This window comes from Canis lupus, chromosome 18, assembly GCF_048164855.1.
Source record: "Canis lupus baileyi chromosome 18, mCanLup2.hap1, whole genome shotgun sequence".
NCBI lineage: Eukaryota > Metazoa > Chordata > Mammalia > Carnivora > Canidae > Canis > Canis lupus.
The window spans coordinates 23,597,173-23,624,250 of NC_132855.1; the positions used below are offsets into that span (position 1 = coordinate 23,597,173).

General features: G+C 37.0%; 1 protein-coding gene across 6 annotated transcripts in view; it reads right to left on the bottom strand.

The window, feature by feature from the left end:
- Positions 1-21,280: 21,280 nt before the first annotated feature.
- The window catches only part of STK31 (serine/threonine kinase 31), an 86,715-nt gene continuing 80,917 nt past the window's right edge, over positions 21,281-27,078 (bottom strand). For 2 of the 6 annotated variants that reach the window (XM_072783753.1, XM_072783751.1), the window contains one exon: positions 21,281-21,595. In XM_072783753.1, coding sequence (XP_072639854.1) covers positions 21,368-21,595 — 228 coding nt within the window. In that variant the 3' untranslated portion in view covers positions 21,281-21,367. The remainder of the gene's footprint in view (positions 21,596-27,078) is intronic. The other 4 variants (XM_072783750.1, XM_072783752.1, XM_072783755.1 and 1 more) reach the window with 3 other exon arrangements.

A 27,078-nucleotide genomic window follows, 5' to 3' on the forward strand; every position in this document is an offset into this window, starting at 1 on the left:
ATAAGCTTTAATTTGTTCTCTCCATAAATGTCAAATTGTTATGGGCAGCTAATTTAGAAAAAAAAAAGGCTTGATCAAAAGCAGGGAGAAACATGAAAAAATAAATATTTTTATTTTTATCTATACACATTCAATTCAGAAAGTAAAATTCCCTTTAAGAAGATGAGAAGGAAAATTTTAAAACATGGCCAGTAAAACTGAGACTTCATTCTCCCAGAGCAGTTTTTAAATGTAGTCCTCCCGAGTAGCTGCATCAGAGATACTTAAGGGCACTTGTTATAAACATAGATCCTCAAGTCCCCATCTCATCTCTGGGTATGGACACTGGGAAACTTTCATTTTTAAAAAAGAAAACTAGATGATTCTCATGCAGATTTAGGTTAAAATTACAAACGAGGAGAAAGATTTTAGGTGAGTCACACACAGTGGGATTATTAAGATGCCGGACAGTCAGGAGACAATCAAATACATTCTGAATGAACACATATATGCATTTTTTTTCTTATAGGATAGCTTTTTTGAGGTATAATTCACACACCACAAAATTCACCCTTTTAAAAAAGCAAATAATTCAGGGGTTTTCATATAACCAGAATTTTGAACCACTATTTAGAGAACATTTCCATCACACCAAAAAAAAAAGACATCCCACATCCATCAGCAGTCATATCTTCTCCCTACCATTCCTTATCTCCAGGAAATCACTAATTTACTTTCTGTCTTGATAAATTTCTTTTTCTGAACATTGCATAATACCCAGATATGAAATGTTCAGATAAATTATACAGTATGCAGTCTTTTGTGACTAACTTCTGACATTACACTTACTGTAATGTCTTTAAGATTCATCCATATTGTGGCATGTATTAGTATTTCATTCCTTTTTATTGCAAGGTAACTTCCACCATATGACACACAACGTTATGTTTATCTTTTCATCAGTAGATGGATATTTGTGTTGTTTCCACTCTTTGGCTATTATATAAATATGCTGCCATGAATGTTCATGTACGAGGTTTTTGTGTGAACGTAAGTTTCGTGACTATTGGGTAATTAGCTAGAGTTACTCACCAGGCTATCAGGTAACCCCATGTGTAATATTTAGGGAAATTGTCAAATTGTTTCTCAAAGCTGTGCCATTATACATTTCCACCAGCATTCAAGTTTCTACCAGTCTTCCCCAACAGTTGTCATCTGACTATTCAATTGTAGCCCTCCTAGTTAGGGATATGAAGTGGAATCTCATTGTAGTTTCATTTGCATTTCTCTAATGACTAATATTGTTGACTATTTTCTCATGTGCTTACTGGTGATTTGTGTATCTTCTTTGGAGAAATGTCTATTCAGAAACTTTGCCCATTGGTTTGTTGTTTATTATTGAGTTATAAGAGTTCTTTATACTAAATACAAGTCCTCTAGCAAACATAGGAATTGAAACTACTTTTCCCATTATGTGGATAGTCTTTTTAATTTCTTAATAGTATATTTTGAAGCATAAAACTTCGTAATTTAATAAATTCCAATGTATCTAATTTTTCTTCACTTGTGTTTTTGGTATCATATCTCAGAAAACTTTAACCCAAGATCACAGACATATACACCTATGTTTTCTTCTAAGAGTTTTAAAGTTTTATAGCTTTACATTACGTCTGTGAACGATTTTGAGTTAATTTTTGCATGTAGTATAAGAAAGGGGTCCAACTTCAATCTTTTATATACCCAGTTGTCTCAGTATCATTTGTTGAAAAGACTTCTTTCCTTAATGAATTGTCCTAATACACTTGTCAAAAATCAGCTGACCATTTTGAAATTTATAATAGAAACTATCAATCCTATTCCATGGATCTATATGTCTATCCTTATGCCACCCACACATCTTGATTACTGTTACTTTATAGTAAGTTTTGAAATTAGGAGTGTGTTCCCAGAAAAATCAGATTTCTCTTTCTTTTCAGTATTGTTTTCGCTATTCTGGGTCCATTTCATATGAATTTTAGGATCAGTTTGTCAATTTCTGTAAAAATAGATGCAGAGATTTTGATAGAGATTTTGAATATTTAAGTGATTGGGGAGTATTACCAACTTGCCAATATTGCCTTCCAATCCATTAACATTACTTTATTTTGGTCTTCTTTACTTTCTTTCACCAATGTTACAAACAAGTCTTACTCTTCTTTTGTTAAATTTATTCCTAATTATTTTATTCTTTCTGATGTTGTTGTAAATGGAATTGTTTTCTTAATTTCACTTTCAGTTACAGAAATTTCCAGGGTATAGAAATGCAATTAATTTTCATGTAATGATCTTGTATCTGTAACCGTGGTGAACTTATTACTACTAAAAGTTTTTTAATGGCCTCGTTAAGATTATCTATGTATAAGATCATGTCATCTGCAAATAGGGACAGTTTTACATCTTTTTTTTTCAATTTATATTCCTTTTATATCCTTTTCTTGTCTAATTGCCCTGGCTAGAACAAAACAGTCCAATGTTGAATAGAAGTAGCAGGAGTGGACATCTCTGTCTTGTTACAGGAAAGCATGCATAGTGTTTTATCATTAAGTATAATGTTAACTGTGGGCTATTTTATAAATATTATTTATCAAGTTGAGGATGTTCCTTACTATTCTTAGTTTGTAAAGTGTTTTTATCATGAAAAGGTACTGGATTTTGTCAAATGCTTTTTTATATTTATTAACGTGGTCAAGTTTTGTCTTTATTTTGTTGATACAGTATGTTCTATTGATCAATTTTCAAACATTAAGCCTGCATTCTTGAGAAAAATTCCGGTTGTTCATGGGTATAATCCTCTTTAAATGTTGCTAAATTTGGAAGGAAGGAAAATGGCAAAGGAGAAGGATCCTGAGCTTACCTTGTCCCAAAGACACACGAAGGTAACAGCTACCTTTATGCAACTAACTCTGACAATCACTTGAAGCCTGGCAGGCAGAACAGACCTTCCATAGCTATCTCAGAGAAAATGCCACATTAAAAAGGGTAAGAAGGGCAGAGATGCTGTTGGGAATCAGACCCCCAGAGTGACCAACCACAAATGTGAGGGCCAACACAAGCAAAAAGAACCAAGAAAATCAGACTCCACACTAGGTATATCCAGCAATGGAGAAATGCACTAGGAAGACAAGCCCTCATAATGTTTAGCTTTGAAAAGCAGCAGGGCTTACTTCTGTGAGATTTAAAAATCAGTGGGCTTAACTCCAGGAGAGCTGGAGAGCAATAGGAAACCAAGTTCTCGCCCTTAATAGCCAGCATACTAAATAACTCAGCCCAAGACACAGCACAGAAACAGCACCTAGAGTATACATAAAGGAAATTTACTGATTAATATTAGAATGTGTGCCATGGGGGGAACATCTGCAGATTTCTACAGGAACAGAAGTGCTAGTGGACACCATTTCTCCTCCTCTCTCCAACACTCTCCATCTACCTTACTAGCACCTCATACCCTGCCCCAATGTTCCCCTGTGGCTCCACCCCAACCCACCCACCTCAGCAAGAATCTCTCCAAAGTGGCTTCTACTCCACCACACTCAGTAAGAAGCCTCAGCCAGGACCAGTGCCCCTCCAAAGTGACTCCTCCCTTAGGAAAGCAGAGGGGATAACTACACATACCAGTGTACTCAGTTCATGCAGCAAGCCTCTTAGCTGGCTGTGCAGGGAGCAAGCCCTGTCTTTCTGTAGGTCTGCAGCTATGGCAGAAAGGCTAACTATAGATGGCTATGCTGACTGCTGGCTTCACCTACCAATAAAGCTGCAGTAGCTTCCACCAGGCCATTTAATAGTACAGGATACACACCATTTGCTTCAATGTGGATAGAACTGGAGGGTACTATACTGAGTGAAGTTAATCAATCAGAGAAGGACAAACATTAAATGGTTTCATTCATACAGGGAATATAAAAAATAGTGAAAGGGATTATAGGGGAAAGGAGAGAAAATGAGTGGGAAATATCAGAGAGGGTGACAGAACACGAGAGACTCCTAACTCTGGGAAACAAACAAGGGGTAGTGGAAGGGGAGGTGGGTGGGGGGACAGGGTGACTGGGTGACAGGCACTGAGGGGATGCACACTGGGTGTTATATGTTGGCAAATCAAACTCAAATAAAAAATATATACAGGAAAAAAATAGTACAGGGTACAAATCATACTCCATGCACCTACAGCAGGCAAAGCAGTCCATTGCAGCCAGCAGGCCTACAAACAATCACTGTTTAGACACAACAGGGGGGCCTATGCGCCCATACATCGGACAAATCTGGAGTGTTTGATTCTGGTGGCTGGAGAGACTGCATAATGGGGTACCTATTGTAGAAGAGGTACAAGACCTCTTCTATACAAGGCCAATACTTTCAAGACCAGGAAATGTTGCTGACCTACCAAATACATAAAACAAATGCAGAAAGTAGACAAAATGAGGAGACAAAAGATTATGTCCCAAATGAAAGAACAAGACAAAATCAATAGTAAAAGAACTAAATGAAACGGAGATAAGAAATTGCCTGATTAAAAAAAATTCAAAGTAAAGATATTCATCAGATTTTAGAAAAGAGTAGATGAACTCAATGAGAACTTCAACAAAGAAATACAAAATGTAAAAAAGAAAAGAAAAAGAAAAAAGAACCAGTGAGACCTAAAGAATTCAATAGCTGCAAAGAAAAATATGCTAGAAGGACTCAAAAGCAGAGTAGACAATGCAGAATAGAACAGTGAAGTGGTAGACAGGATAGGGGAAAGCAACAAGGCTGAGCAGCAAAAAAAAATAATAATAAAACATGAGAATAGGTTGAAGGAAATCTGTGGCATCATAAAGAATAGTAACATTCACATTATCAGGATCCCAGAAGGAAAAGAGAACAGGGAAGAAGACGTATGAAGAAATAAAACCTGAAGACTTCCCTAATCTGAGGATAAAAAACAGTCATCCAGGTCCAGGAAACACAAAGAACCCCAAGCAAGATAAACCCAAAGAGGTCCACATCAATACACATAATAATTAAAATGCCAAAGATTAAAGATAAGGAGAGAATTATAAAAGCAGCAAGAGGAAAGCAACTACTCACATGTAAGGGAAACCATATAAGGGTATAACGCCATTTTTCAGCAGAAATATTGCAGGCCAGAAGAGAGTGGTATGATACATTCAAACTGCTGAAAGGGAAAAACCTACCACCAAGGATACTCTACCCAGCAAGATTTCCATTCAAATTAGAAAGAGATGACAAGAGTTTCCCAAATAAACAAGTATTTTTTTGTATATTTTTTCCTTGCAGTTCGATTTGCCAACATATAGCAAAACAACCAGTGCTCATCCCGTCAAATGCCCCGCTCAGTGCCCGTCACCCAGTCAACACAACCCCCCACCCACCTCCCCTTCCACCACCTCTTATTCTTTTCCCAGAGTTAGGTGTCTTTCATGTTCTGTCACCCTGATATTTCCCACTCATTTCCCCTCCTTTCCCCTTTATTCCCTTTCATTATTTTTTTACATTCCCCAAATGAATGAGACCATATAATGTTTGTCCTCCAATTGACTTACTACACTCAGCATAATACCCTCCAGTTCCATCCATGTCGAAGCAAATGGTGGGTATTTGTCATTTCTAATGGCTGAGCAATATTCCACTGTATACATAAACCACATCTTCTTTATCCATTCATCTTTTGATGGACACCGAGGCTCCTTCCACAGTTTGGCTATCGTGGCCATTGCTGCTATAAACATCGGGGTGCAGGTGTCCCGGCGTTTCATTGCATCTGAATCTTTGGGGTAAATCCTCAGCAGTGCAATTGCTGGGTCCTAGGGCAGATCTATTTTTAACTCTTTGAGCAACCTCCACACAGTTTTCCAGAGTGGCTGCACCAGTTTACATTCCCACCAAAAGTGCAGGAGGGTTCCCCTTTCTCCACATCCTCTCCAACACTTGTTGTTTCCTGCCTTGTTAATTTGCCCCATTCTCACTGGTGTGAGGTGGGATCTCATTGTGGTTTTGATTTGTATTTCCCTGATGGCAAGTGATGCAGAGCATTTTCTCAGGTGCATGTTGGCCATGTCTATGTCTTCCTCTGTGAGATTTCTGTTCATGTCTTTTGCCCATTTCATGATTGGATTGTTTCTTTGGTGTTGAGTTTAATAAGTTCTTTATAGATCTTGGAAACTAGCCCTTTATCTGATATGTCATTTGCAAATATCTTTTCCCATTCTGTAGGTTGTCTTTTAGTTTTGTTGACTGTATCCTTTGCTGTGCAAAAGCTTCTTATCTTGATGAAGTCCCAATAGTTCATTTTTGCTTTTGTTTCTTTTGCCTTCGTGGATGTATCTTGCAAGAAGTTACTGTGGCCAAGTTCAAAAGGGGTGTTGCCTGTGTTCTCCTCTAGGATTTTGATGGATTCTTGTCTCACATTTAGATCTTTCATCCATTTTGAGTTCATCTTTGTGTATGGTGTAAGGGAATGGTCTAGTTTCATTCTTCATGTGGCTGTCCGATTTTCCCAGCACCATTTATTGAAGAGACTGTCCTTTTTCCAGTGGATAGTCTTTCCTGCTTTGTCAAATATTAGCTGACCATAGAGTTGAGGGCCCATTTCTGGGTTCTCTATTCTGTTCCACTGATCTATGTGTCTGTTTCTGTGCCAGTACCACACTGTCTTGATGATCACAGCTTTGTAGTACAACTTGAAATCCGGCACTATGATGCCCCTGGCTCTGGTTTTCTTTTTCAATACTTCCCTGGCTATTCAACGTCTTTTCTGATTCCACACAAATCCTAAGATTATTTGTTCCAACTCTCTGAAAAAAGTCCATAGTATTTTGATAGGGATTGCATTAAATGTGTAAATTGCCCTGGGTAACATTGGCATTTTCACAATATTAATTCTTCCAATCCATGAACATGGAATATTTTTCCATCTCTTTGTGTCTTCCTCACTTTCTTTCAGAGGTGTTCTGTAATTTTTAGGGTAGAGATCCTTTACCTCTTTGGTTAGGTTTATTCCTAGGTATCTTATGCTTTTGGGTGCAATTGTAAAAGGGATTGACTCCTTAATTTCTCTTTCTTCTGTCTCGTTGTTAGTGTATAGAAATGTCAATGATTTCTGGGCATTGATTTTGTATTCCTGCCACACTGCCGAATTGCTGTATGAGTTCTAACAATCTTGAGGTGGAGTCTTTTGGTTTTTCTAGGTACAGTATCATGTCATCTGCAAAGCGGGAGAGTTTGACTTCTTCTTTGCCAATTTGAATGCCTTTTATTTCTTTTTGTTGGCTAATTGCTGAGGCTAGGACTTCTAGTACTATGTCAAATAGCAGTGGTGAGAGTGGACATCCCTGTCAGGTTCCTGGTCTTAGGGGAAAGACTCCCAGTGTTTCCCCATTGAGAATGGTATTTGCTGTGGGCTTTCTGTAGATGGCTTTTAAGGTGCTAAGGAATGTTCCCTCTATCCCTACATTCTGAAGAGTTTTGATCAGGAATGGATGCTGTATTTTGTCAAATGCTTTCTCTGCATCTATTGTGAGGATCGTATGGTTCTTATTTTTTCTCTTGTTGATATGATGTATCATGTTGATTGCTTTATGAGTGTTGAACCAGCCTTGCATCCCGGGGATAAATCCCACTTGGTCATGGTGAATAATCTTATTAATGTATTGTTGGATCCTACTGGTTAGTATCTTACTGAGAATTTTTGCATCTGTGTTCATCAGGGATATTGGTATATAATTCTCCTTTTTGGTGAGGTCTTTGTCTGGTTTTGGAATTAAGGTGATGCTGGCCTCATAGAACGAGTTTGGAAGTATTCCATCCCTTTCTATCTTTTGGAACAGCTTTAGTAGAATAGGTATTGTTTCTTCTTTCTAGAATTCCCCTGGGAAGCCATCTGGCCCTGGACTTTTGTGTCTTGTGAGGTTGTTGATGACTGCTTTAATTTCCTCCCTGGTTATTGGCCTGTTCAGGTGTTCTATTTCTTCCTGTTCCAGTTTTGGTAGTTTGTGGTTTTCCAGAGATGCGTCCATTTCTTCTAGTTCACCTAATTTATTGGCGTACAGCTGCTCATAGTATGTTTTTAAATCGTTTGTATTTCCTTGGTATTGGTGGTGATCTCTCCTTTTTCATTCGTGATTTTGTTCATTAGTCTTTTTTCTTTTTAATAGGGCTGGCTAATGGTTTATCTATCTTATTAAGTCTTTCAAAGAACCAACTCCTGGTTTTGTTGATCTGTTCTACAGTTCTTCTGGTCTCTGTTTCATTGAGTTCTGCTCGAATCTTTATTACCTCTCTCCTTCTGCTGGGTGTAGGTTTTATTTGCTTTTTTTCTCCAGTTCCTTTAGGTGCGAGGTTAGCTTGTGTATTTGAGTTTTTTCCAATTTTTTGAGGGATGCTTGTATTGCGATGTATTTCCCTCTTAGGACTGTTTTTGCTGTATCCCAAAGATTCTGAATGGTTGTATCTTCTTTTTTTTTTTTTTTTTTTTTTTTTTGTATCTTCATTTTCATTAGTCCATGAATCTTTCTAATTCTTCTCTGATTTCCTGGTTGACCCTTTCATCTTTTATCAGGATGCTCTTTAACCTCCACGTGTTTGAGTTTCTTCCAAATTTCTTCTTGTGATTGAGTTCAAGTTTCAAAGCATTATGGTCTGAAAATATGCAGGGGACAATCCCAATCTTTTAGTATCAGTTGAGACCTGATTTGTGACCCAGTATGTGGTCTATTCTGGAGAAAGTTCCATGTGCACTTGAGAATTCTACCACTGAACCACCAATGCCTCCTGCCATGTGCACTTGAGAAGAATGTGTATTCATTTGCATTTGGGATGCAAAGTTCTATAAGTATCTGAAATCCATCTGGTCCGGTGTATCATTTAGAGCTTTTGTTTCTTTGGAGATGTTGTGCTTAGAAGATCTCTCATTTGCAGAAAGTGCTGTGTTGAAGTTTCCTACTATTAGTGTATTATTATCTAAATATGTCTTTTCTTTAGTTATTAATTGATTGATATACTTGGCAGCTCCCACAATAGGGGCATAAATATTCATGATTGTTAGGTCTTCTTGTTGGATAGGACCCTTTGAGTATGATATAGTGTCCCTCTTCATCTCTTACTACAGTCTTTGGGATAAACTTTATCTGATGTGAGGATTGCTGCCCCAGCTTTCTTTTGAGGACCATTTGAAAGGTAAATGGTTCTCCAACCTTTCATTTTCAGGCTATAGGTGTCCTCAGGTCTAAAATGAGTCTCTTGTAGACAACAAATAGATAGATGGGTCTTGCTTTTTTATCTGGTCTGAAACCCTGCTTCTTTGGATGGGATCATTTAGCCCCCCCCCCTGCCCCCCGTTCAGAGTTACTATTGAAAGATATTAATTTAGTGTCGTCGTAATTCCTGTTCAGTCCCCGTTTTTGTGGGTTATTTCTTCGGGCTTCCTCTTTCTTTTACAGGGTGCCCTTTAATATTTCTTGCCAGAGCTAGTTTGGTGGCCACCTATTCTTTCAGTTTCTTCTGCCTATCTTGGAAGCTCTTTATCTCTTCTTCTATTCTGAATGAGAGCCTTGCTGGATAAAGTATTCTTGGCTGCATGTTCTTCTCATTTAGGACCCTGAATATATCCTGCCAGCTCTTTCTGGCCTGCCAGGTCTCTATGGAGAGGTTTGCTGTTAATCTAGTATTTCTCCCCATATAAGTTAGGGATCTCTTGTCTCTTGCTGCTTTAAGGATTCTCTATCTTTGGAATTTGCAAGTTTCACTATTAAATGTTGAGGTGTGGAGCTGTTTTTATTGATTTGGGGGGGGGGTGAGGAATCTCTCTCTCTCCTGGATCTGAATGCCTGTTTCCCTCCCAAATTAGGGAAGTCCTCAGCTATGATTTGTTCAAATATGCTTTCTGGCCCTGTGGCCCTCCTGGCGACCTCTGGAACCTCAATTAAATGTAGATTTTTTCCTTCTGAGGCTGTCAATTATTTCCCTTAACCTTTCCTCATGCTCTTTTAATTGTTTTTCTCTTTTTTCCTCAGCTTCCTTCCTTGCCATCAACTTGTCTTCTATGTCAGTCACTCTTTCTTCTACCTCATTAACCCTTTTTGTTAGGACCTCCAGTTTGGATTGCGTCTCATTTAATTGATTTTTAATTTTGGCCTGATTAGATCTAAATTCTGCAGTCATGAAGTCTCTTGATTTCTTTATTGCTTTTCTCCAGAGCCACCAGTAGCTTTTTAATTGTGCTTCTGAATGGCTTTCTGACATTAAATTGCAATCCAAATTCTGTAACTTGTGGCAGAGAGTACTATTTCTGATTTCTTTCTTTTGTGGTGAGTTCTTCTTTCTAGTCATTTTGCTCAGTGCAGAGTGGCTAAAAATGAGCTGTTGTTAGTGCAAACTCTTCTCTCTGTAGCATGGCAGCTGTTCTCTTTAAATCTCAGGTCAAATTCATAGGTTTTCAGGATGATTTGAAAGTTATCTAGGTAAGTTGGTGGGGACAGGTGATTTGGGGACCCTACTCCTCTGCCATCTTGCCCAGTCCTCCCCCAAATAAACAAGTATTAAAGGAATTCATTACCACTAAACCAGTCTTATAAAAATGATAAAGAGGATTTTTACTTGTACTGATAATACTTTATTTTTATTTTTTCAGTTGAGAGTAAATAAATATACACACGATCATTGTTTTGTTTTGGGGTTTTTTACATCTTTGCATACTTAGAAAACAATTTTTTAATTGAAGATATTAAAATTTTAGCTTAACATCTATAGCTTTCAGATAGAAAATATTCTTAAGCTCTTTCTCTCCCCAGGAGCACACCCAGAGGCAGATAACCTCCCTTCTTTAGACTATGGTCCTTCTCCACATTATTATGTTTAAAGTCATAAGTCCTTCCCTTGCTGCCACCTAGAACATAAAAGATTAGGTTCTATATGTCACATTATTATTCCTCATATCATGAGGCACACTACAGAACACAAGAGACTTCTTTGGTGTTTTGTTGCCTTGCACCCTGAAGCTTTCTTTACAATACCTTGTATCCAGGAGAACAGCAAAGGATCTGATATTTACCTGTCCCATATTTTGTTTCCCCTGGATCATCCATGAAATATCTCAGCAGTAGAGCAGGCAACCAAACATTTAACCCATGAAGCAGGAAAACTACTAATGTTTATCCCTCAAGTCAAATGGCCAACTGAACTACTGGGGCTAAAGAGAATCCTTTAAGTGAAGAAGAAAAGGGCATAACTAGAAGAAAATTGTACAAGAAAAAAAATTAATGGGTAAAAGAAAAGGTAATCACTTTTAAAGGATCAATCACTATTATAAAGCTAATATGGCTAAAAGACAGAAATGGTAAAATCAATTATATCTAAAATATTAGTTAATGGATTCACAAAATGAAAAGACATATGACAATATGTACATAAAATGTGGAAGGTAAATTAAAAATGTACTACTTTTAGAATGTGTTCAAATTTAATCAACCATCAACTTAATATAGACTGCTATATACTTCAGATGTTATATATGAACTTCACAGTAACCATAAACCAAAACCTATAATAGATAGATAAAAAATAAAGAGTATAAAAGCCACAATAACACTAAAGGAAGCCATCTAACCTTGTGCCATTTAACCTTTCTTCTCTTGCTACAGTCTTTGTAGAGAGAGCAAGAGAAGAAAGGAACAGAAAAGATCTACAAAACAACCAAAAAACAATTAACAAAATGGCAATGAGTACATACCTGTTTTTAACTACTTTAAATGTAAATGATCTAAATACTTTAATCAAAAAACAAAGGATGGCAGAATGGTTAAAAAAAAAAAAAAAAAAAAGAGCAAGACCCATCTATATGCTCCCTGCAAGAATCTCACTTCAGGCCTAAGGACAAATACAGACTAAAAGTGAAAGTATTAAAAAATGTATTTCAGCCAAATGGAAGAAAAAAAAGCCAGGATAGCAATACTTCTCAGACAAAATAGACTTTATTTTTTAAAGATTTTTTATTTATTTGAGAGAGAGAGCACAAATGAGGGGAGTAGAAGAGCAGAGAGAGAAGGAGGGAGAATCTCCAGCAGACTCCACACTAAGCACAGAGCGCCGCATGGTGAGATTATGACTCAAGCCAAAACCAAGAGTCAGACGCTTAACCAGCTGAGCCACCCAGACATCCCCAAAATAGACTTTAAAACAAAACTGTAGCAAGAGACTTCAGGTATTACCCAATGATAAAATATCAATCCAATAAGAGGATATAACAATTGTAAAGATCTATGTACCCAACATAGAAGTACCTAAATACCTAAAAGTATTACCAGACATAAAGGGAGAAATTGACACTAATACAATAGGACAAAACTTTAACACTCCACTTACATCAATGAATAGATCACCCACACAGAATATCAATAAGGAAACAAGTGTCTTTGAATAATACATTAGACCAAATGGACCTAACAGATAAATACAGAACATTCCATCCAAAAAAAAAAGAGTAAAGAGTACATATTTGTTTCAAGTGTACATGAAACTTCTCCAAGATAGATCACCTTAGGTCACAAAACAAGCTTTAATAGATTTAAGAAAATTGATATTGTATTATCTTTCTAACCACAATGCAATGAAACTAGAAATTAATTAAAAGGAAATTAATTAAAACTAAAACCTCTTCTTTAAACATTTGGTCAATTCACCAAGAAGTCATCTTAGCCTAGGCTTTCCTGTGTAAGGATTTTTTTTTCTTTCCTTTCTTTTTTTTTTTTAAAGATTGATTCATCCATTGTCAGAGAGAGAGAGAAAGAGAGAACAGAGTGAGAGGGAAAGAATCTCAAGCAGACTCCCTGCTGAGTACAGAACCCAATGCAGCAGTTTCACAACCCTGAGATCATCACCTGAGCTAAAATCAAGAGATGGACACTCAACTGACCAAGCCACCCAGGCATGCCTGTAAGAATTTTCTAATTACTAATTCTCTTTCTTTCCTCATTATCGATCTACTGGGATTTTCTGCTCCTTGCATCAGTGTCAGATTTGCATCTTTCTAGGACTTTGTCCATTTCAACTAGGTTATCTAACTTATTGGCATATAGTTAATAGTATTCCCTTATAATCCTTTTTAATTCTTTAATATCTGTAGTGAAGTTTTTTCATTTCTGATTTTAATAACTGGAGTGTTCTTTTTCGGTCTAGCTGAAGTTTTCTCAATTTTGCTGATGTTTACAAAGAACCAACTTTGGTCTCACTGATTTTCTTTATTGTTTTTCTATTCTTTATTTCTGTTCTCATCTTCATTATTTCTTTCCTTCTACTTGTTTTGGCTTTACTTTTCCCATCTCTTTCCTAACTAGATAGAAATTAAGGTTAGGTTAGGTTAGATTATTGATTGACATCTTACTTCCTTTTCAGTAAGCCGTGGTCCAGTAAGTCTCAGGCCTCCACAATTGCCATGGCGTCGCTCAGCAAGCAAATAGTACATTGCATTCTGGCCAGGCTGCCTCTGGCATCATGGCTGGATGGTGTTGAAACTAGCTGAAAACCAATCTATACACTAAACAGAATTCCTTGACTTTATGGCTGCAATTCCAGCATTTACATCCTTAGGGACCATATTCCCACTATACAGTAAGCAGCAGGTCATATACTTGCCAAGTTGAAAATCACACTAGACTAGCTGGTTAGAGAACTTAAAGAAAGCAGTGGTGTGTCTGACACAGAGAGCTACTCGTGGTAAGTTTTGTCAGCAGAGATGATGAGGGCAAAGGTCGTCATGGGGAAATGTATTCTCAGATAAGGTACAATGTTGGCCTGGAACTCAATTATTAGGTCTACATTCAAGAGCCCTTCAAATCAAAGGGAAACAGTAACAGAAGACCTATCAGCCTATTTATGAGGGAATAATTTATGAGGGAATAAGAGGAGTGTTCTACATCTACAAGTATATGATGGCACATACCTTAGACGGTGAGGATAGAGTTGTAAGGCTCTGCCACAGCAGTGGAGACCCTGAGGGCTGGATATACAAAGAACTCTAACAAAAGCCACACCACTGGGGCACCTGGGTGGCTCAATTGGTTAAGAGCCTGACTCTTGATCTCAGTTCAAGTCTTGATCTCAGGGTCATGAGTTCAAGCTGCACAATGGGATTCACACTGGGCATGAAGCCTACTTTAAAAAAAAAAAGCCACAGCACTAAGAGTGATGTAAACCCTGATTCAATACCTCCTTCAAAGCTTCAGAAAATTAAAAATCCTCTAAGTTCACTGCAATGTTATGCCAGCTTTTGGATCCACTCTAGTTCAAGGTTGACAATCTCTGACCCCACAAAGTTGTGAATTCAGGCATGGTTGTTGGCAGTGTCTTCCTTTATGCTAAGAAGCTGCTCTGGGTGGAAGAGTGAATGGTACTTCCATGTAAGAATTCCAACTATAATAGTTGGTTCCGGGTCTGGGAAGAGTTCTCTAGGCACACACATCCCAGCTCTTGTCTCACAAGAGATATCAAAAGGCATTCATAGTCTCCATTTTAGTATTTTCCAATTGATCCTTTTTATTGTCCAGAATTATGTCATCTGGCTAGATTCCACATTCCAGGCAACAGTGTGCCCAGAAAGTGCTCCCAATCTGAATGCCAGCTTTGCCAATGTTAACAGAAAGGCATTTCTTGGGACACCTGGGTGGCTCAGTGGTTAAACGTCTGCCTTTGGCTCAGGGTATGATCCTGGAGTCCTGCACTGGGCTCTCTGCATGGAGCCTGCTTCTCCCTTTGCCTATGTCTCTGCCTCTCTCTGTGTCTCTCTCATGAATAAACAAATAAAATCTAGAAAGAAAAGAAAAGAGAAGAGGAGAGAAGAGAGAGAGAAAGAAGAAAGAAAAGAAAGAAGAAGAAAGAAGAAAGAAAGAAAGAAAAGAAAGAAAGAAAGAAAGAAAGAAAGAAAGAAAGAAAAGAAAAGAAAAGAAGAAAAGAAAAGAAAAGAAAAGAAAAGAAAAAAGAAAAGAAAAGAAAAGAAAAGAAAAGAAAAGAAAAGAAAAGAAAAAAGAGGCATTTCCTCATGCTGATCTGAAGGTGTCAACACTGCCCTCTGGTAGTGATTCTAAATTGTGTCTCATACAGACAGTACATAATTAAATTTTATTTTTTTATTTTTCTGTAAGATTCTGTTTATTTATTTGACAAAGAAAGAGTGAGAGAATACAAGCAGAGAGGGTGGCAGAGGGAGAGGAAGAAGTAGGCTCCCCACTGAGCAGGGAGCCCAATGTGGGGGGCGGGGGTGTTGGGGAGCTCAATCCCAGGACCCTGGGATCATGACCTGAGTCAAAGGCAGACATGTAACCAACTGGGTCACCCAAATGCCCCTTATTATTTTTAAATATATTCTTTTAGTTTCTATATTTTTATTGGAAAACTTAATACATTTGTATTTAATATAGTAACTATGGTGCATTTTACATCTTTCATTTCGCTTTTTGTTTTCAGTTATCTTTCCTATCTCTCTGTATCTCCATCACTATCTTCTTTAGTGTTAGGTATTTCTATTATACAATTCCCTGTTTCCTCTTTACCACATTTTTTATTTTCTTAATGGTTTACCTGATAATTACAATTAAAACCTTAAAGCAATCTAGTTTGGATTAATACCAACTTATTTCAATACCAAAAATCTCAATGTCCAACAGCAAACAAATATACCACCATTTGTTCCTCTCTTCTTTGTGCTGATTGTCATACAAACTGTATCTTTACACATGGTAAGCCCCTTAATACTTTTTATAATTAATGCTTTATACAGTTTTCTTCCAAATCAGATAGTTTACAGACTCTTCAGATAGAAGAGTTACAAACAAAAATATACTGTCATCTATATTTACCTATGTAGTTATCTTTACCAGTGTCTTTATTTTTGTGTATGGATTGAAGTTACCGTCTAGAGTGCCACCTAGACATGCCTTGCCTTTATTTTTCCTAGATATAAAATTTTGGTTGAGAGGTTTTTCTTTCAGCACTTTAAATATATCATCCAACAGAATTTTAGCCTTTATTACTTCTAATGAAAATCAGGTGTTATTCTCATTAAGATACCTCGTATTCAAGGAGTCATTAGTCTTGCTACTTTCAAGATTCCTTCTTTAGCTCTAATTTTTAGTAGTGTGATTATGATGACTTTGTAAATCTCTTTATCTTACTTGGAGTTTTCTAAATTTCTTGAATATGCAGATTCATGTTTTTCATCAAATTTGGAAAATTTTCAGCCATTATTTCTTCAAATATTCTTTCTACCCCTTTCTGACCTCTCTACCTGGATTCCCACTAGGCTATGGGTATCCTTGAAGTCCCACAAGCCTCTTAGTCTTTTCAGTCCTTTTCATTCTTTCTTTCTTTCTTCCTCATTCAAAATAATCTCAGAAAAAAAAAAAATAATCTCAGTTGACCCATCTTAAAATTCACTGATCTTTTATCAATCCAAATCTGCTCAAGCCTAATGAATTTTTCACTATTATACTTTTAAGATACCTACTTTTCTATTTATTTTTTATAGTTTCTCCTTGTTGATATTCTTTATTTGGTGAGATATTGTTCTCACACTTTCCTTCTTTTTGCAGTGAGGGAGTGGGGAGGAGAAGCAGAGAATCTTAAACAGGCTCCACACCCAGCACAGAGCCTGACACGGGGCTTGACTTCACAACCCTGAGATCATGACCTGAACCAAAATCAAGAGATAGACACTTAACCAGCTCAGCCATCCAAGCACCCCTCCTTTAATTCTTGAGATACAGTTTCCTAAAGTTCTTTGAACATATTTAGAATAGATGATAAAAACTCTTTGTGTACTAAGTCCAACATCCAAGCTTGCTCTTAGACAGTTTTTATTATTTTTTTCTTGCACATATTTTTCCTGTTTCTTCGCGTTTTTTTTTTTTTTGCTCAAAACTGGAAATTTTACATGTAATAATTTCCAACTTTAGAAATCAGACTTCCCCCTCTCGATCCTGTTTATTGTTACTGTGATTTTTATTGACAATGATGATGATGTTTACTTTCCTGGACTAAGTCTATGAAATCTATATTCTTTCCATGTTCAGCTTAGCTTAGTAGTCAGCTAATAATTGGACAGACGTTTCCTTAAAATGCCTGAAACCAGTAAGTTTCCCAACTTTTGCTGAGAGGTTATATTTTGGACCACACCTTCAACACCCTGGCAGTTTAAGTCTGCCTTTGCCTTCACATCCTGTTTTCCAGAATCTCAAGGTCAACCAGAGATGAAAGATCGAGCCTTTGCAGGACATGCTCATAGCCTTGAACATGTCCATAGCCTTTTAGAACCCCAAGAGTTCATTAGAGCTTTTCAGTGCAGCCTATGAATATCACTCTCAGATTTTTCCTATTACACTGTTTTCCCTCACCAGGTGTTACCACCTCAGGCAGCTGTGATGTTAAACTGCCATGATTTTTTTTTCCAACAAATACCCTGGAAGAAGAGTTTTTCCATTGAATAAAGTCTAAATCAAGTCAAATAAGGACAAGCACTATGCAAGGAATTTTCCCAGAAAGTTGCCAAACAGGTCAAATAGTGACAATTCTCTGGCAATGGTGCGTCTTGAGGAGCTCAAAACATCCTGCCACTTCCACTGGCTATTAAGCCACTGGTTTTTCACAGCTAACATAATTGTGAGGCTGCTGGTTTACAAGGCTACCGCAGGGCTGGGGACAGGGAGATCCAAATAGGGCAAGTTAAAACACGACAAAACTTGCAATTCTTACCAAGATTCAGCTGTTTTTCCTTAAGTATACTCTTCAAATTGTTCCAAGTCCTTGATAGTCCCCAGAGTTCTGAAAAAGTTGATTTTGACAATGTTCTGTCAGTGTTCTTACTGCTTTTATGGAGCAGTCCTTACTATGGCCAATCCAGAACTGCTTCCACATGTAGTTTAAATAGCAGAAGATATGGTTATACAACAATGAAGAAATGACAAAGCATGTCATTTTCTGAGTTAAAAGAAAGATGCTAAGAATTTAACAAATGTTGACATTTAAATACAGCCTGAAATGACTTGGCATTATGAAATGGACCAGAGGCTTCCCACTAATTTCTTTTGAGAAAAAGTTTGTACTCTTAATTCTTTCCTCTTCAGTATCTTGATCTAAAACAGGACATTTTTCCTCATTTACTTTGGTGAAATGTGTCATCCTGACTCCTTCCTCATCTCCTTTATTTCCCTGCCTCTCTGGTTAGCTATTTTACTCAAAAGTAAACAGAATTGTGTGATTCAGCTGCTCATAAGTTTATAATAGCCTCATCTCTTATAAAGCAACTTACAACCCTCTGTGATCCATCCCCAAAATACTTTTCCAAGCCTATTTCTCAGCTCCTCCATTAATGTCCTATACTCTGGCCAAATTCTTGCCTTTTCCCAAATCTACTCTTTGAGTTCTCTTAATTCCCTTGGCCTGAAATACCTTCTACAGTTCCAAACAAGTAAAATCCAAAAGCTCCTCTACAATGGTTCAAATGTCTATTCCTCAATCTCATCATTCTTCTCTTGCCTTCCTTTCTTGTACTGACATACATTATTGCTTTTCTTTTTTTTAAAAATTTTATTTATTTATTCATGAGAGATACACAGAGAGAAAGAGAGAGAGAGAGAGAGAGAGAAAGGCAGAGACACAGGCACAAGGAGAAGCAGGCTCCATGCAGGGAGCCTGACGTGGGACTTGATCCCAGGTCTCCAGGATCACGCCCTGGGCCGAAGGCGGAGCTAAACCACTGAGCCACCCAGGCTGCCCATTATTGCTTTTCTTAGAACTTATTACATACTGCATCATTCTCAAACTGCCCCTACAGCAGTGAACATTTCTGCTTGGCTTTGCATTGCTTTTACATATATATACACCCATATTTCAAGAAATATTTGTGGCATTGAAGAGATACTTACAAATCTGTCTCTTTCCATCACACATCATTTGTTATTTTAATACTTATAAATAAAAACACTACCTTAGTATGCCAAAAAAATCTGATTCTTACCCTACTTTCACAAGAGAGAAGTTGCTAGGCATTATGTGAAAAAGGGGATCTCATCAATTTTGGCAAACACTGGGCTAAATAAAACGAAACAGGCTTCAGGGGCACCAGGGTGGCTCAGTTAAATGTCTCCCTTTGGTTCAGGTCATGATCCCAGGGTCCTGGGACTGAGCCCCACATTGGGCCCTGCTGAACAGGGAGTCTGCTTCTCCCTCTCCTGCTCCCCTAGATTGTGCTCTCTCTCTCAAATAAATAAAATCTTTTAAAAAACTAAACAGGAATTTTTTCTAGACAACTTTTTAGAAACATTACCATCTAATATGCATAATCAATCTCCAATTTACCATTTGTTATTTTCCAAACAACTAATCACAGAACTTTTTGTGCTGGACATCCCAAGGGACAAGGGTTCAGCAAAACACATTTGGAAAATGCTAGTCTAATTCTTTATTTTAAACACTGGTATAAAGTTATGTATTTTTTGTTCTCTTTAATTCAACTTTACTTTAAATCTAACTACAGGGCAGCCCCGGTGGCTCAGTGGTTTAGCGCCACCTTCAGCCCAGGGCCTCATCCTGGAGACCTGGGATCGAGTCCCACATCAGGCTCCCTGCATGGAGCCTGCTTCTCCCTCTGCCGTGTCTCTGCCTCTATCATGAATAAATAAGTAATTTTTAAAAATAAATCTAACTACAGTATCTTTATAACTGAATAAGCTAAAATTAAGGTCTACTATAAAATAGGAAACCCAAAAAGTAGCAATGGCTTGAACATGTGGCAATAGTTCTCTTTAGCATGCATTAGAATGACTTAAAGCGCTTGCCAAAACACAGATATTCAGGTTCTACCCCTGGATTCTCATTTTGTATATCGGAATGAAGCCAAGAATTTGCTTATCTATTAAGTTCCCAGGTGATGCTGAGGCTGCTGGTACAGGAACCATACTTTGATATAAGAATTTATTCTCCCAACTAGTATTAAAACTTGAGGCTAGTCCAGAGGCTCCAGAATAATTAAGGATATCAGTTCCTTCTAATTTGCTGCTCCATCATCCCAGTCATGGGTTTCATCCTCAAGGTCACCTCATGACCCAACAAGACTGCTTAAATTCTAACCACCATGTTCACTTCTCGGCAATAAAAAAGAAATAAGGGCAAAAGGGCACATCTCGTAGCTAAGTCAGCTCCTTTTAAGAAGCCTTATTTGCAAGAACTTATTCAAAAAGGCCTCAACTAATGTAGGAAATGGTAAATACAGTCTTTCAGACAAACACACTGCCATCCCAAATGAAACTGGAATCTATTATCAAGGAAGAAAGGAAGGCTGGGTTTTAATTAGACAACTGGAGACTACCATACTACTTTAGTCCACATACACTTCAATCACCAAGTTTAACCGGTCTGCCTTCTAATTATTTCATAAATTTGTCCCATAAGTTTCATCACTATCTCTATTTCCCTAGACCTTGTTTTCATCACTTCTCATCTACTTTATTATATTAGCCCTCTAAACAGTCTCCCTACCTCCTATCTTGGTGGTACATAGATGGATTTTGAAGGAACTTAAGCTGTTTAAAATTCTTCAATGACTCCACATTTTCTATAAAATGATTAGGTAGGTATGATTTTGTTTTGTTCAAAGCCTTTAGTCACCTACTATATAACTATTCCCTGCCTATTTTATACTATTAAGCACAACAAAAAGTTTTTCCCTTCGGTGCCTTAATCGTATTTCCCTGCCAATTAAGATACTCTTGCCCCTCCTTCAACTTTATTACTCATTCTATCAAATCTAACTAACGTACTCTTCCAGAAAAGCCTACCATGACATCCCTCTTCCACAGTTTGAGTGTACTCCTGTAAAGCTCTGTACAGAGCTACCACTGGATACTCCACATTGTATTAGTAAGATTTGTTTATATCTCTGACTTTCTCAATAGATTGTGTGCTTTGTAAATGTAAGGACAATGTTTTAATTACCTTTATATCCCCAGAACTGGGTATATGGCCAATTATTTGTTGAATGTATCACCCTTCACCATCGGCTGGCTCATGTAACTGAAAATCTGTATAGGATTTGTCCAAATATCTAAAAACCTTTTCTATTACAAGTATCATTGTCTATGCAAATTCAAAATGTACCATACACAGAAAATCATTCCTTAACAACTCCAGTTAAATGAGATTTCAAAGTACATAATTTTTTTGCACAGCCAAACATCTTTTATTTTTCACAAATGGAATACCAAAGACACAACCCAACCAGCTCCAGAACACTTCCGAATTTTTTTGTTTACTTAGCCAACTGAAAAAAAGTTTTAAAAGGAACATCTGCAACAACAAAAAAAATACTAATCCATCAATCAAAGCTGGCTTCACCATTTCTTGTCTTTTCCTTATATTGGTCCAAGTTCTCCATCTTTAATTCTTCTTTTTCTTTATATTGTGTATATTCAGTATCTTTTTCTGGGTTTGGAGTTGATTTCCCCTTTGGCACCAAGAAACATTCTGCATTCAAAACTTGCTCAGCAGTCATTGAACTTCTACAATATATCAAGCTATAGAGGAGGGATTTGACATTATCACCCTGCAAGGAAAAAGGTTACAGAACAAAAGTAAAATCAAAACAAAAGGACAAATCTGAAATAAGGAAGAAGGATCCAACTCAAAAATACTTTTAATCAATAAACAGAGCTAACATCAATTTTTCCTATTTAGATTTTTTAAGATTTCTATAAAATTCAACTACTTATTGGAAAGCAATAAGCAATACTCCAATAATAAACAATGGAATTAAATCACAGGGAAAACCTGTAATAAGATCGTAGGTGAAATATCTCAAAAAGAAAGAAACTTTAAAAAGAACATTTTAAGGCTACCCTCTTCTTCTTCCTCTTTTTTTATGGCACTGGTCAGAGTTTGACACTGAAAATTTTACACTAAAGCTTCTTTAGAAGGGAAACCTCTTCTACTGGTCAACTGCCTATGGATCAGTTTTGAAGTGTTCTCCAGGAACTTCCTCTACCACCACTACCATTATCATCATTATGGGGAGCCAGAATTTATTAGGTACCACTATTTCAAAGAACTTTTTAAAAGTTATTTGTACTATCACACTGTAATAACTGCTCTATTATTTCCACCTGTCTGACAAAGCACCTGGATATGCTTTTTTTTTTTTTTTTTGCCCCTGTATGATGACTCCAAACAGAATACATTTCTTTCCTTTTTTGAAGATTTCATTTATTCAAGAGACAGAGAGCATGAACAATTGGGAAATGTAGAAGCAGGCTCCCCGCTGGGCCAGGAGCCCAATGTGGGCCTATATCCCAGAATCCTGGGATCATGACCAGAGCTAAAGGCAGCTGGTTAACTAACTGAGCCACACGGGCACCTGAAACAAACATATTCTACACTGAATAAAAATCACCTGTTTATTGCTAATGTTCTCCCTGGACTCTAAGATCCTTAAGACTGGGAATTTTAGTTTATCACTTCATCCTCAACAACTAGCACAGTGGCAGTAATATAACAAATATTAAATACTTTTAAATTAATGCCATAGTGCACTCTATAGAATATGTTTCTAAACATACTTAAGGACAGCACCTTCAGCAAGTATAAACTAAAAATTACAAAATCTAGTGGCTTAGTCGCTTAAGCATACAACTCTTGATTTTGGCTCAGGTCATGATCTCAGGGTCATGAGATCAAGCCCATCAGGCTCCACAATGGGCACACAGCCTGCTTGATATTTTCTACCCTTTCCCTCTGCACCTCCACACCTGCATACAATTCTCTTTCTCCCTCTAAAAATAAAAAAATTATTTGCTGAGAAGGTAACCTGGTACTGCCATTGTGGAAAACAGTATGGAAGGTCCACAAAAAAATTTAAAAATTTTAAATTTAAAATTTTAAATTTAAAAATTTAAATTTTAAATTTAAAATTTAAAATTGCTGCATATGATGCAGCAATTCCACATCTGGGCATTTCTCTGAAGGAAAAAACACTAACCCAAAAAGATATATGCATCCCCCATGTTCACTGTAGTATTATTTATAAGGGCGAGGATATGGAAACAACCTACATGTCCATCAACAGATGAAGGGATATGAAAAGATGGTGTAAATTATAGAAGTAGCCCAAGTGTCCACCCGTAGATGAACAGATATAGAAGATGTAGTATGCACACAAACACAGGAATACTATTTAGGCATAAAAAATGAAATCTCACCATTTGCAATGACATGGATGGACCTAGAGAGTATAATGCTAAGTGAAATAAGTCAAAGAAAGACAAATACCGAATGATTTCACTCATGTGGAATTTAAGAAACAAAACAAATAAGCAAAAGAAAGAAAAAAAAGATGGGATCCCTGGGTGACTCAGCAGTTTAGCGCCTGCCTTCAGCTCAGGGTGTGATCCTGGGGTCCCAGGATCAAGTCTCACATCAGGCTCCCTGCATGGAACCTACTTCTTCCTCCGCCAGTATCTCTGCCTCTCATGAATAAATCAAAATGGGGAGAGGGGAGAGAGGGGAGAGAGGAGAGGAAAATGAAAAGGAAAAGGAAAAGGAAAAGACAAACCAAGAAAGAGACTCTTAACCAGAGAGAACAAACTGATGGTTACCAGAGGGTAATGTGGGTAGGGCAATGGTTGAAATGGGGGATGGGTATTAAGGAGTTCATTTGTCATGATGAGCACTGGGTTATGTATGGAATTGTTGAATCACTATATTGTATACCCAAAACTAATATAACACTGTATGTTAAGCAATTGGAATTTTGAAAGAATAAAGTGCTATTCTGTAGCCAAAAAAAGGGGGGGGAAATGATACACACACACACACACAAAATGGAAGTTATCGTTCAACCATAAAAAAAGAACGAAATCTTGCAATCTGTGATAACATAGATGGATCTTAAGCACAATATACTAAGTGAACTAAGTCAGAAAAAGATAAAACAACTACCAAGATCACAGATACAGAGACCAGATTAGAAGCTGCCAGAGGCAATGTGGTGAGAAGTTGGTGGGCAAAACTGGTGAAGGGGTCAAAAAGTACAAACTATAAATATTTATTTTACATGTAAATCATGAGAATATTATGTACAGCAGCATGGTGACTACTTAATAATACTGTGTTGCCTATTTGAAAATTGCTAAGAACAAAAACAGACACATAGATCAATGGAACAGAATAGAGAATACAGAAGTGGACCCTCAACTTTATGGTCAACTAATATTCAACAAAGGAGGAAAGACTATCCACTGGAAAAAAGACAGTCTCTTCAATAAATGGTGCTGGGAAAATTGGACAACCACACGCAGAAGAATGAAACTAGACCACTCTCTTGCACCATACACAAAGATAAACTCAAAATGGATGAAAGATCTAAATGTGAGACAAAATTCCATCAAAATCCTAGAGGAGAATACAGGCAACACCAACACTCTTTTTGAACTTGGCCACCACAGTAACTTCTTGCAAGATACATCCATGAAGGCAAAAGAAACAAAAGCAAAAATGAACTATTGGGACTTCATCAAGATAAGAAGCTTTTGCACAGCAAAGGATACAGTCAACAAAACTAAAAGACAACCTACAGAATGGGAGAAGATATTTGCAAATGACGTATCAGATAAAGGGCTAGTTTCCAAGATCTATAAAGAACTTATTAAACTCAACAGCAAAGAAACAATCCAATCATGAAATGGGCAAAAGACATGAACAGAAATCTCACAGAGGAAGACATAGACATGGCCAACAAGCACATGCAAAAATGCTCTGCATCACTTGCCATCAGGGAAATACAAATCAAAACCACAATGAGATACCACCTCACACCAGTGAGAATGGGGAAAATTAAAAAGGCAGAAAACCACAAATGCTGGAGAGGATGTGGAGAAAGGGGAACCCTCTTACACTGTTGGTGGGAATGTGAACTGGTACGGCCACTCTGAAAAACTGTGTGGAGGTTCCTCAAAGAGTTAAAAATAGAACTGCCCTACTCCCCAGCAATTGCACTGCTGGGGATTTACCTCAAAGTTACAGATGCAGTGAAACACCGAGACACCTGCACCCCAATGTTTCTATTTCTAGCAGCAATGTCCACAATAGCCAAACTGTGGAAGGAGCCTTGGTGTCCATCGACAGATGAATGGATAATGATGTGGTTTATGTATACAGTGGAATATGACTCAGCCATTAGAAATGACAAATACCCACCATTTGCTTCAACGTAGATGGAACTGGAGGGTATTATGCTGAGTGAAATAAGTCTATCGGAGAAGGACAAACATTATATGGTCTCATTCATTTGAGGAATATAAAAAATAGTGAAAGGGAATAAAGGAGAAAGGAGAAAAAATAAGTGGGAAATATCAGAAAGGGAGACAGAACATAAAAGACTCTTAACTCTGGGAAATGAACTAGGGGTGGTGGAAGGGGAGGTGGGCGGGGGGTGGGGATGACTGGGTGGTGGGCACTAAGGTGGGCACTTGACAGGATGAGCATTGGGTGTTATTCTGTATGTTGACAAATTGAACACCAATAAAAAATAAATTTATTAAAAAAATGAAAATTGCTAAGAGAGTAAATCTTAAAAGTTCTCACTCCAAGAAAAAAAATATTTATAACAATGTATGCTGATGGATGTTAACTAGATGTTATTGTGGTCATTATTTCCCACTGTGTACAAATATCAAATCATTATAAAACTAAACTAATGTTATATGTTAACTAATATTATCTGTCAATTACCTCTCAATATAATCAAGTTCTGCTACATGATATATGTACTTCTGAATATAATTAAACCACTTACGAAATTGTTTTTAAAATAATAAAATCTCTTATAGTCCATGCAATATAAAAAAGAGTAAAATAATAATAATGTCCAAAAAAATGGAGGTATTATTTTCCCAACTACAACAGAATATCAAGATACTATTGATATTCAATTCTCATTCTCAAATTAACCCATTAATTCAAAATACTTACAAAGTCTCAATAATGTTTTTCAGAGGACTTAACAAGTTGGTGCCAAAATTCATAAGGAAAAATAAAAGGGCAAGAATAACCAAGACAACGTTGAAGAAAAACCTAAGAAAGGAATGTCAAACAAAGTCCACTCTATAAAGACACAATATTTTAAAATGTGTAACTGCAGACTGTTGGCATAGGGATCAATAAATAATCCAAAGAACAAAATGGAGCCCCAGATTCATGAGTACGTGGAAACTTGGCACAGCATAGAGTGGTATTACTAATCAGTAGGGATAGACTGACTATTGAGTACATGGTGCTGGGTCAACTATCTGTCCACATATATATATATATATATAAAAAAATTGAACCTTACTTCATATATACAAAAAATGGACTTCAGATAGATTAAAAATACAGGAGAGAAATAGAGGAAAAAGGCAGGTCCAAAAAATGGCACATGAAGAACATTTATCAGAAAAAATACAGTAAAGATTCATTCATTCATCCATTCATTCAAAATATATTTACTTAAGTCTTATTATGTATCAACTACTGACATTGGGGATACAATGATGCACACGCAAAACCCCACCCTAGTAGGCCCTTACTGAGCATACAAAATATTTTTTTAAAAAAACTTAATGAAACAATAATCTTTTTTTAAAAGGACAGACACATACATATACCTATCTATGATACATACATAGAATCTTTCTGGCAAGATTCACAAGAAACTAGCAACACCACTGGGGTTTCCAGAAAAGAGACCTGGGTAGCTGAGGGACATATCAATAGGGATGTGCTTCTTTTTGTGAATATCTTATCACACACATGTATATAAAGGAACATCTATTTAAAGGAACTACCTTCAAATAAACATAAGGTTGTACAATAGAGAATAGAATGAAGCTGTCTGAACTTAAAAGTAATTAAGCAAAGACTGAAGGCCATCTGATTGGACCTACTGCTAAAGAAATTCTTCTGGGGACTGAGAATTAGTGAATTATCTTCTAATATCGAATAATATCTAATAATTGCATAATTCTATGATTTCTCTCCACCTGTAATATGGCCCCT